Genomic DNA, 12,381 nt, shown 5'->3' with positions numbered 1-12,381 from the left:
AGCAAATGTTCTTGGAAAGTTTTCTGCAGTATTCACATGCCCTAATATTAATCCTCAGACCACCGGGAAAGCTAACAAGAGATATATTCTAAATGAGAGTAGTGAGATGCACATGTTCACTTAACAGAAAATACACTAATTTGAGAGTCAAATAGCAATTTCAGCTCATTGGTAAAGACACTTACTAGTCACAAAGAAAGGTGAGCACCTTTTCTCTGACATGGTGGCCCTTTAGAACTCTTTGACTGAAAGCTACAGCTGCAGAGACAAAAATGCTCAAATCTACAGTGCCTGAAGGAGACATGATGCTAAGCCTACACTGCAACTCACCAGGACTACACTAAAACTCACATACTGCAGGACAAACAACAACACACCTGGCCAGGATAGTTTGTTCATTTCTGCCATGACAGGGAAGAAAAGAAGATGATAAACTTCCTTTTGTACCTGCCTCCACAATCTCACCTCTCCCCCCCCAAAATTACTGTGACTGATTTAAGTGGGGCAGAGGAAGCAACCAACTAAAGAAAGTCATAGTAGGAGGGAGCAGTTATAGATGGGGTCAAAATATATTCTTAGCAATCTGTGCTGCTGAATGTAAGGAATGATAAAAGGAACACCTGGTCAGTTCTGAACTGGTACACAGAAGGTGCAGAAGCTATCAACAGGAAGAACCTGCACCAGAACAGAGTAGTGATGAAGGGTGTGGGTATTTTTAAAAAAAATATAACAAACACACCCCTCTCTCACACATGCATCGAGGTACCAATTTTTAGATTTACACACACACACACACACAAAAGTGCACTATGAACATCTCTTACCCGGAACAATGGACAGTGTATCTAAGCTGCAGGTAAAGCATCAGCACTTCACTTACTGTTGCATTGGTCACACGCATATATCCTCCCTTCCAGAGCTTCTGTTTCTGTGAACTTGGCCAACATTTCTGTCAGCATGCACTCTGTCTGGTTAACGGGGACAATCCCTTTCTCAATAGAGTGATAGCGTTCAGGGAATTCCAGGGAAAGATCCCAGAAGGGCTCAATGGTGTTGGATTTGTAGTTGCATGTTATGCAGGTGACCTGGAAAGGAAAGGTTTATACACAAATGATGTTATGTGTACACATACCTACAGTATAGGCATTTATATTCACGTGGGCCAAAGAATCGTTTGGTTATGCCCGTGTGGCAATCCAGTCCAGTGGACAGGAAATTGGGCTGGCAGTCCAGAGAAACGGGTTCTATTCCCAATATTGACCATGACTCATTGTGTGATTTTGGTCAAGTCATTAAACCTCTCTACGGCTCTTTCACAATGTATATGGGGATGATACTTATCTTTGTAGCGTGCTTTGAGATCCTCAGCTGAAAAGTGCTATATAACTGCAAAGTATTATTATACATGTCTCAATAGTTCTGAACTATTTTCTAATACTGTCGCCCCTTTTTGACCCAAGTGGCTAGTCAAAGTTCAGGGCCCTGGAAATGTTCCCATTAGGAGGAGAAATCAGTGGTAGTCAAGTATTTCTTTGATCCGATCTTGTTTATTTACAAGGAACGTACAAAGTTCTGCTTCTCCAGATGCAGGAGGAACCAAAAACAAGACAAGTTTCTTAGGCCTTGTCTACACTGCCACTTTACAGTGCTGCAACCTTCTCGTTCAGGGGTGTGAAAAAACACCCCCGAGTGCTGCAAGTTTCCGCACTGTAAAGTGGCAGTGTAGACAGTGCACCAGCACTGGCAGCTACTCCCCTCGTGGAGGTGGGTTTTTTTTATAGTGCTGGGAGAGCTCTCTCCCAGCGCTGGTACTGTGACTACACGGCAGCGCTTTAATGTTGCTAGCGAAGACATGCCCTTAGCTTACAGCCCCAAACCTCTAGCCAACAGAGCCAAAAGCGCTCTCTTAGCTTTTCCAGGGTCACACTGGGCTCACCAGCTACCTCTTGGCTTGGCTACACTTGCGAGTTAGAGCGCATTAGAGCAGCCCCGGGCGCCCTAGCTCACTACCCGTCCACACTGGCAAGGCACGTAGAGCGCTCTGACTCCATGGCTAGAGCGCTCCTGGTACTCCACCTCAGCGAGATTAACGCTTGTTGCGCCTTCGCTGAAACGCCCGGGCGTCAGTGTGAATGAAGTGTTGTATTACTGCGCTCTGATCAGCCTCCAGAAACGTCCCATAATCCCCTTAAATCAAGTGGCCACTCTTCTCATTGTTTTGAACTCGCTGTAGGAATGCGGATATGCCCTTTGAAAGCTCCGTTTCTGACAGCCAGCTGCTTACGTGCTCCGAGACAAAGCAACCATTACTGTGGGATGCTGTGTGTGTGTGTGTGTGTGTGTGTGGCGGGGGGGGGGGGTCTGCTGCTCTCTGAACTTACAAGACAGCATGCTGACATGCTCTCAGCCCCCCCCCAAAACCCACTCTCTCCCCCACATACACACAACACACTCCCTGTCACACTCCAGTCCGCTCCCCGCCATTTGAAAAGCATGTTGCAGCCACTTGCATGCTGGGATAGCTACCACAATGCACTGCTCTCTGTGGCTGTGGCAAGAGCTGCTAATGTGGCCACGCCAGTGCGCCTGTAGCTGTCAGTGTGGACAGATTGCAGTGCTTTCCCCACTGCGCTCTGCAAAGGCTGGTTTAACTCAAAGCACTCTACATCTGCAAGTGTAGCCATGCCCTCTCCCTCTCTCTCTGTTCTCAGTATCTGTGTCTTCTGCTTTCCCACTCACTCACTCTCTCACTCACACATCCACCCCTTTACTCCTGGTCACAATACCCAGTGGAACCACCCTCTCCCCCACACCACATGGTGTTAGTTTCTGAGCAGATTCTATTAGGCCTTGTTTTAGGTGTGGCCCCTCAAGTGTTTCTTACAACTACCTTAAGGGAAGGGCACAGTCACACATTAGTTTAAAGGGGTTTTAACTCAACCCATAATAAGGTTTCACCCAGCTCATAACAATACAAAGAATTCATGTTAACATTTAGGGCCCAATTCTCACCATTTCTTCTGTTTGTTCACTTGTGGATTCAAGAATACCATCTATACTCACTTTCGTTGTTATGGTCAGTTTCAGTTCCTGTTTCATGCACTAGCCCTATGAAATCACTCATGCTCTGCTCTGGTAGTGTGGAGGAGGGAGCTCAAATGCACACTGTTCCTCATGTCCTGCAAAATGGTGCTGACCAATAACAAATTGCAGCGAAGTTAAAACTAAAACTAAGGCAGCAGCAGGCAGGGGCATGCAGAGAGAGAAAGGGGAGGAGAGTATATTCATGCAGGTTTGCTGTTACTCTGGGTTCTACTCAGTTTACCGAGCTGGAAAATGACCTTTATGAAAAAAAAGATTTCTTGACCTTGAGGTATGTTCACTTACTGAAGGGCAACTGTAATTGGTCAGAGGGAGTGATGACTAGCAGTTAAAGCAAGGGACTGAGAGGGAAGACTTCTGCGTTTTATTTTGAGCTCCGTCACTTGCTGTGAGAGACTTTAGGCAAGACACTGCATGGCTGTGTATCTCAGTTTATCCATCCATAAAGTGTAAAGCCTCATATGAGGCTTAATGAAAGAATGTTTGTAAAGCACCCTGGGGGAACCTTGGATGAAAGATGTGATGTGTAAATGGGAGTTGCATTGTCACATATATATAATAAACCTCTTGGTAGGAGAAGCATAACAAATAAAATGGCTCAAAATATATTCCATCACACACATTGCATATAACTCCATAAAGAGTTGTTAATACAGAAGTCTTAAACACTGTGGCTACATCTATGACTCTAGACATGTATTGAACAGTTATAAACAACTAGGATGATGTTTCTGAACACAGAACACTTAGTTAAAAAAAAGGGTATGAAGAGTATGTGCACCGTAGACACCTTTCAAAATGAACAGTGATTTTAAATTAACCCTTGCTTCCCAGAAAACCCAACGCCCATATCTAAATAGAGGACTAAAGGGTATATATATTCTCCTTTAATATGCAAATAGTTTCTATTAATGCTAATTCAAGATAACCAGCGCTGGGAAAAAAAATGGTAGTAACAATAATAGTGTCATGTGTTCATTTTTATGGCCCAATCCTGCAAAGTGTCTCTTGCAAAGTGCTAAACACCTTCAGGGCCCTTTGACATCAATGGTAATTGAGGGCTTGCAAAGACACACAGCAGCTCTTATTATCAGACCCTTGGGGAGTAACGTGAGATACTCAAGGGGAAAATACATCCACAAAGGACCAGATATTGAGAGATGCATAGCACTTGCAACTCTCACAGAAATCAACAAGAGTTATGGGTGCTCAGCACCTCTCAGGATCAGTCTCAAAATGCCTGCAAATATTCATTTTAAAACAAACTTTATTCTTTTTGAGACACTAAGACTGGATTCTCTGGCCCTCTCCCACAACTCCCCTCCCCCTCTTTTGAGCACAGAAACAAAACAAAAAAGCCACATTAAGTATAAAAACATTGTGTAAAACAAAAACCAACTTGCACTAGGGCTCAGGCCTTGTCTACCCTGTGTGCAATTGTCATCTTAAAGTGATAAAATATAGCTAAATTCTGATACCATTAGATGTGGGTTATATGCTGGAAATGCCAACAGATCCTTAACAGCTCTAATACAGTGCTGCAATGAATTCCATCTTCATTAGGGTCACCTACCTAAGCCCTGTTGAGTATCCAGTGGTTCCACAGAAAACAGAACCTCTGCTCCCTGGCACTGAAAGCAGCAGCTGGTTTCAGTGATGAGCTATGTGCATACCTGACTGAGCAGCTGCCCGTGAAAAATGGTGTTCACCACCTTCAGGACCTGCTTGGTGAGCTTCCTCTGTGAGAAAGGGATGAGGATCCTGCGCTTCGTTCCTTCCGACTCCAGCTCCTGCTGCACTTTGTCCAACAGCTCACAGAGAAATTCCTGAGCGTCCTGCTGATCATAACCTCGAAATGCTGGAATCAAACTCCACACGGAGTGCAGCATGGCAAATGGAGACACTAATGCCCACTTCCCAGACCACATGACTCTGAAGAGGGTGTGCAGTTCATGACAGAGAGAAATGTGCTTTGAACTCGGTTCCTTGGGCTGTATTAGTTCTAAACTCCTGCTTATTGAGGACCCACCATTTAAGCCAGCTGGCAAGCTTTGCCTGCCATATGACCCCATTTTATCATTCCTCCCCGACTCATTAGCAGCAGATCCATTTGCCAACTTGCCAGACATTCTAGACTTTCCATTCACGGTTTTGGCTAAGAGTTCTTCAGTTTCACAGAGGTCAAGTGTCAAAAAACATTCTCTGAACTTCTGGAGGTGACTTAGCACTTGAAGGATTGAGTTCATGTAGCATGTGTTTCCCAGATTCCTTAAGCCAGTCACACCAGGAGTCATTAGGGGCTTACGCCGGATGGAATAAAACTGTCTGAATCTGCTGCTCTGCACTCGCCTTGAGGTAGGGGAACTTGCTGCCATCTCTCTAAACTTCCTTGGAATCAAATTCTCTCTGTGAACGTGAGACAGAAGTCTCGCACTCTTTCTAGGAGGAGTGTTTGCCAGTTCCTCCAAAAGTCGCCGTTTCATCTCTTGCCGCCTCTGCCTGGCTGCTTCCTTCTTTCTCTCCAGTTCCTCCATTTGTTTCTTTTGTTCTAGTTTTAGCCGGCCTCTAGAACTCTTATCAAACCAGGTCCGCAGTGCTTTTGCTAGCAAAGATTGGCGCCTGTGCCAGAGAGCAGTGAGCATCTGAGGCTGTCCCTGAGGGGTCCTTTGATGGCTATACACATCCTCCCCCAAAGCCATTGATCGCAATGTCCTCCCACTTCTTGCTGATGGATCATGCTTCTGACTTCTAATAGCAGAGAGCGAGCTTCTTAACAATTTCAAATCACCCTCAGGATTATCATTCAAGACATAGTCTTCACAAAGGTAACAAAACACATACAGATCATTAACTTCCATAGCCAAGGGATGCTTGGTCTCTTCAAAGTGTTTAAGTGCATGTTCCTCAATGTACCTTCCACAGGCCACGTGGGAGCATTTCAGACAAGCCCATATAGACTCCGTGGTGTTGCAGTCTTTGCAGTGCCACTTCTGGGGATTCAGGATAGAATGGTCCTGGGCGAGTCGTAGCCGCCCGACATGTTTGCATCTATCCATGTCTTACAGAAGGCTCCACTGCTGTACCCTTGCAAGACAAAAGGAAAAGGATTTTAGAGCCGCAGGACAAATTTAAAGTCACGTCTCTTTTGTAAAGATATTAAAAAAAAAAAAAAAGACCTAAAAAGACAGACGTGTCACGTCTTACCAACTCCAATTACCGTATTTCCTTTCACAGACTGAAATACCTCTGGTAGCAATTTTTAAAAGCTACTTTTAGTATCAGTGAAAGATACTGGGTTGACAAACTCCAAAGAATGAAGCTGACTATCCACCTACTGCCAACAGCCCAGGTAGTGCCACTGCAAGCTGACAACATGCCTTAGTGAGCCTGCACTCTTACGATGGACCATTTTAAGGCCAATATTGAAGATGTTTTTGTGACAGACATACCTGTCCACTAGGAACTTGATTGAGATTACAAACTTTTTTCATAAAAGCCACACAGATGCCAGATAATTGTCATGACCAAACTGGACTATATTTGAAATGAAACCTGAAAGGTAAAGGCGCTATATCACACTATTGGTCTCTTGAAGTCTCTCATTTCCCACCATGTAATATTTTTTTCTGAGTTGGGCAGGGTGCAGGAGCAAGAGTTTCAAATATTTCACTAAAGTTGAATATAAAAATTCAGCCATGACAAAAAAATGAAATGCAACCATCGCATTTATAGGTCTCATGTAGTTTATGCAGTCATATTATGACAACATGTGTCTGTGATTGTATTTGAGCAGATATGGGTTTGGTTTTTGGCTCTTTCACTGAATTCTCCTCAGCAAACCTTTAATTTAAAGGAAGACTTGCAAGCAATATGAGTCACAGACTCACCCTACAAAAACAATTGGATAAATCTTCAGCTGGTGCAACTGTCATAGCACTATTGACTTCAATGGGGCTACAACAATTTACATCAGCTAAAGATTTGCCTCTATACTTCTAAACTAAGGCCAATATATTTGTTTTTAAAAAGTTGTTTGCATATTACAGCCTTGCACAGAAACTGCAGGTAGAAAATACATTCCAGGATTTTTCACTTGTGCATTCTGCCATAATGCACAATTGAGTATGTCTGCACACAAAAGAAAAGACAACCAAGTTACTCTATTTTTAAATAAAGTGCAAAGCAGGGATACTGGAATACTAAAGAACCACATGCTTCCAGTTGTGTCTTCTACATCTATATGTTTTATAAATGATTCAGTTATGTTCTACAAATAACATAACCACAGAGAGTTCTTCATGCTAGTAAAATGGTTTCTTTTGTATAATCCAGTCAGTGATCGGACACAAATGGAGAAAAATTGGGATGAAGACGTGTCAGCCAGATACATACATACATACGATTCACTACTCACTGTGTCATCTTTAAACATTCTTTTTTTCGCAACTCAGTGATCAGAGCCTGGAACATCCCCATTTCAGCCAATAGGAGACTTGGCAGTTCTTCAGGAATTTAATTACTACTTAGGTCTTCATCACAAAGCAGCACAGCTTCAAAGCCCTAGAAAGAGAATATTCCTGTGATACATGTAAACAAACTAAAAACAACATAGTAGGGCTGCTTTAGAACATGATTAATCCCCTCAATGGGAAGAGCTACCGCAGAGAATGTATTCATAACACGGAACAGAATTAGCTGGAAGTCATGACATTAATGCATCTAATAACCCAAATACTCGGTTGTGACAAAATGTCAAATGGAAAAGGGTACTCCAGAATTTCATTTTTCTGATTATCAATAAATCTGCTGATCACACACATAGCCTTTTCTTCAAAAGTTTTTCCATAGTGGATAACCTACCATACGGCATAGTAAAATCTCAACAGGAAAACTAAGCAAACTTATACACCTCTTGTGACCACTTTAATTTTGGCTATGCAGTAGGAAAAACTCTCCGTTTTCTATATGTTTTTCACAATAAAAATGTATAAATGGAGAGCTGTCAAATGTAGATGATATTAAAATAAAACAAGCGTAATGGGAAAAAGAGGGGGGGTGCGGGAGATTGTGAAATGCATTCTGTCCATAATGGAGGAGGAAAGGTTAAGACAGAAAGAGGTTTGTTATTTATTGTAATAATGAAGAAAAGTCGATCTCACCTCATACACACATTGTGTGATCACAGTACCTCAATACAACACAAAGTAATAATATCCAGCGAGACTAGCAATATACACAACATGGTTACAGACTGTCATCATACCATTCAAAACACAGTTACAGAACTGGCATGCAGAAAGCCTTATTTCAAAATTCGGAATGCTATTTTATGGGGAATACAGTTGAAATGCAAGGAAATAGCATACTTTCCAGGACATTTAAGATGAGCACTGTAACAGCCAACTACAAATAGTATGCAGACTGCACATTTGACAACTCCATGAAAATACGCCCTAGGGTCTCTTAAATTTATTATGCAAGTTTAATTTAAACTTTACTATTAGCACCACCATATTAAGGATGGAAGATTTCAGAGGAAGTTAAACCTTTTCCACTCCATCTTTTGTTCTCCTCTATTTGAAAACAGCAATACAAGTGGCATCTTTAGAATCTGTATGTCTCTGCAACAGAGATACTTAAACATCAGAGTAACTTTTTTTTTCCCCTGGCTGTTTAAAACAGCTCTGGATTTAACTGTGCCTTTTACTTGGGCTGCGCTAGTTCATTCCCACATGCCAAATAACTGGTAAGGCACTTTTAGAAATAAAATGAAAAACAAAGAATGGGAATGGTCTATTTATAAATAAGTTCAAACTGTTCCCCACCACCACCACCACCACCACCACCACTTTCTCTTTCTGCCTTTCTTTCCTTCCTTCTCTTCCCTCTCAAATCTTGTCTGAAAATTGTGGAATAATCCGGTCTAGTCTTGGTGAGACTAAGTGGCATTGATTCCAGCTCGAAAGAAAGTAGACACTATGGTAACATTGACAACCTTCATTTACATAAAAGAATACTAATTATGTTGCATCATCAACATCTGCAATTCTGCTCACTGCCATATGCGACAGTGTTGAGAATTTAACCCTTAAGCCTCACAAAGGTGCCCAGAACTGCTCCTTACAACCAAAATAAATTTGTTTCAAACAGTGTCTAGAATTTCTTATTATAAACAGCAGTGAAGTGCTTCCTTCACCGGTTTCAAAAAGACAGTATTCTTAAAAGGCTTAAAAATTACCCCAATTTTCCAAGAAACCAAGAAATCCCAGTAGGTTGTTGGTTTTAAACAAAAACAAAAAACAAAACAAAAATGTAGCCACAAATAAGATACAGCATCATACTATAGTGTTTAACAATAAAAACATGCTGTCCGTGTTTGAATTACAAGGCCTTTGACAGTTTTCAGAGTAGCAGCCGTGTTAGTCTGTATCCGCAAAAAGAAAAGGAGGACTTGTGGCACCTTAGAGACTAACAAATTTATTTGAGCATAAGCTTTCGTGAGCTACAGCTCACTTCATCGGATGCATTTGACAGTTTCTTTTATTTTTCCTGTGTGGACTAGTAAGATTTCCTGCTATTAAAATAATTTTATTCTTTTAAAATCGTGGTCACTTAGCAAAATAGGCATTTGGAGAGCTAGATGCAGTTATTCAGGGCACACAGATATTCTCAACTTTGCATGTAATATTACAACCTCCTTTCTCCTTATATAGCACATTTTCTTGCGAGTGCAGGCCTAGGAGCATACACCAATTATATGTAACTGCTCTGGAAGTGACAACAAAGGAACAGTTTTTATTTACTCAAAACTACTTAAACATACATCATCTTTCAGGTTTACTCCTCCTTCAGCGTCTGTCACCAAATGAAATCTTTCCCCCTTCCACCACATTGGTTTTCATGTCAAAACTAAAAAGCAGTCTGCATAGCCAGCTGGGGTGTCTGAAACGTCTGCATTGCTCACTAAACATGCCCTCCCCATCTCCAAAAGCAATTTAGACTTGCCAGATACTATAATCTGAGCTTCAACTGCTTCCTAGAAGCAGTCAAATCCCCTCTTCAGAGCAGACCATGAATTATTGACTCATGTTAGCCATGCTCCTCCTGAGGTCTGAGTTCTCAAAGTATGAGTTTCTCAGCAACAAGTGTAATGAAGGGACCCACCAATGTCTGGGGCTCCTGTTCTCGCCCACAGACACATGCAGGTAACTCTCATTAATGAAGTTAGCAAGAGCTGTATGCACACAACTGAAGACAGAGGTCAGCCCGTGTCTGTTTTTATGCAACTATTACAAACAACTGCCAGCTACTTCCTACTTCAGAGGAGAGGGTGAAGTCAACATGGACCAAAGTAATGGGGAAAAATAAAGAGCAGAGCTAAAGGAACACAAAAAAGAGAAGAAAACTGGAAGATGCAAATAGTTCCAGGGAAAAATAATTAATCTTATTGCAAAGCCTGTAGAGAGCTGAAGTAATTTAAAATGTCACAACTCTCAAACATTAAGTCATATGGTTGAATAAGTAGGCCTAGTATAAACTGAATAACGACTGTTTTAATACCAGAAAGTTAACATCCTAGCATGTTTTCTTAACCACTTAGAACAAAAAGCGAGTTAGCTCTTTTTTGTTGAGATTACAGTAACTTAGTTTTATGGGCACCTTTTATCTAGCATGGGACATCTCAAACTTTTCCATGCTGTGGATCTCATTTTAACAAACACTATCTCAGAGACACCTCCTCTGCTAGTTGCTGACTGCTTGGGCTATTTTCCTGCCTCATGAATAGCTGAGGAGCAGTGATTGCTCTGGATGGAGATATGATACTAGGGGAAGTGCTAAACTTCATTAAAATACAGCTAAAAAATACATTAAACAGATGGAAATAAAGAAAGAGCCAGCACCACTCAACTAGCCAGCTCTCTGGTGCACCACCAGCAAGGGTTCCATGAACTGTTGTTTGAGCAACTATAATCTACAAGGATCCCATAGTGCTTAAAACTGGTGCCAAATCCCACTTTCCTTACTTACATGGGTCCTCCTAACCCCGTAATTTACCTGGAGTGAGATTCTCTGCTGCATCTCTAAGAAGCATAGCACGAAACCCACAGTCCCAGGGAAAAAGGGGCTAAGGTGGCTTTAAGCCACTTTTTCAGTCGCTCTATACCAGGGGTGGGCAAACTTTTTGGCCCAAGGGCCACATATGGGTATGGAAATTGTATGACGGGCCATGTATGCTCACGAAATTGGGGTTGGGGTGCGGGAGGGGTTAAGGGCTCTGGCTGGGGGTGTGGGCTCTGTGGCAGGGCCAGAAATGAGGAGTTCAGTGTGTGGAAGTGGGCTCCGGGCTAGGGCAGGGGTGCGGGAGAGGGGGGAGTGAGGGCTCTGGCTGGGGGTGCGGGCTCGGGGGTGGGGCTGGGGATGAGGGTTTGGGGTGAAGGAGAGTGCTCCGGGCTGGGACCAACGGGTTTGGAGGGCAGGAGGGGGATCAGGGCTGGGGGTGAGGGTGTGGGCATGGGAGGTGGTCAGGGGTGCAGTCTCCGGGCGGCGCTTACCTCACGCAGCTCCCAGAAGCAGCGGCATGTCCCCCCTCAGGCTCCTATGTGGAGGCATGGCTAGGCGGCTCTGCATGCTGCCCTGTCACAGGTGCCACCCCTGCACCAATGGGAGCTGAGGGGTTGGTGCTTAGGGTGGGGACAGCATGCGGAGCCCCTTGGCTGCCCCTATGCATAGGAGCCGGAGAGGGGGGAACATGCTGCTGCTTCTGGGAGCCGTGCGGAGCCACAGTGCACATGGAGTGGGGCAAGCCCCCGACCCTGCTCCCCAGTTGGAGAGCTGGAGCGGGGCAAGCCCTAGACCCTGCTCCTCGGCGGGAGCTCAAGGGCCTGATTAAAATGTCTGAAGGGCCGGATCCAGCCCCCAGGCTGTAGTCTGCTCACCCCTGCTCTATACTAACCCTGAGCTGTCCCAGGGCTTGGAGAGCACACACCCTAAGCTCGTGGCCCATCTAAGTTACAGAAGCCTTCCTGGGCTTCCCTACCTCCCCAGTGCTGTAGCATTTAGTGTTGTGTCTCACCCCCAACAATCCACCCTCCAGGCTGGGGCTTGTGAGAGGTTCTGTGTGAGGCTGCCTTATAGCTGTCTTCCACAGTGCCTGCACCAAGGGACTCCTACCACACTACTCCACTGTAAAGGGCGAGAGCAGGGGGAAGGATCTCACCTTTATTGTCCAGTCCATAATGCTTACTAGCATGGACAGTTAATGTAGAGTGAGCAGGATAT

At 43.7% G+C, this 12,381-nt stretch overlaps 1 protein-coding gene across 1 annotated transcript in view; it reads right to left on the bottom strand.

The window, feature by feature from the left end:
- The window catches only part of USP49 (ubiquitin specific peptidase 49), a 58,035-nt gene that overhangs the window by 15,507 nt on the left and 30,147 nt on the right, over positions 1 to 12,381 (bottom strand). The window contains exons 3-5 of the mRNA XM_074936446.1: positions 7,517 to 7,662; positions 4,776 to 6,186; positions 881 to 1,085 (exon numbers count right to left, since the gene is read on the bottom strand). Of these exons, the coding sequence (XP_074792547.1) occupies positions 881 to 1,085; positions 4,776 to 6,158 (1,588 nt within the window). The 5' untranslated portion in view covers positions 6,159 to 6,186; positions 7,517 to 7,662. The remainder of the gene's footprint in view (positions 1 to 880; positions 1,086 to 4,775; positions 6,187 to 7,516; positions 7,663 to 12,381) is intronic.

This window comes from Natator depressus, chromosome 21 (genome assembly GCF_965152275.1).
Source record: "Natator depressus isolate rNatDep1 chromosome 21, rNatDep2.hap1, whole genome shotgun sequence".
NCBI classification, from domain to species: Eukaryota; Metazoa; Chordata; order Testudines; family Cheloniidae; genus Natator; species Natator depressus.
Note: the sequence above shows the minus strand (reverse complement) of the source record. Positions and strands in the feature narration are given on the sequence as shown.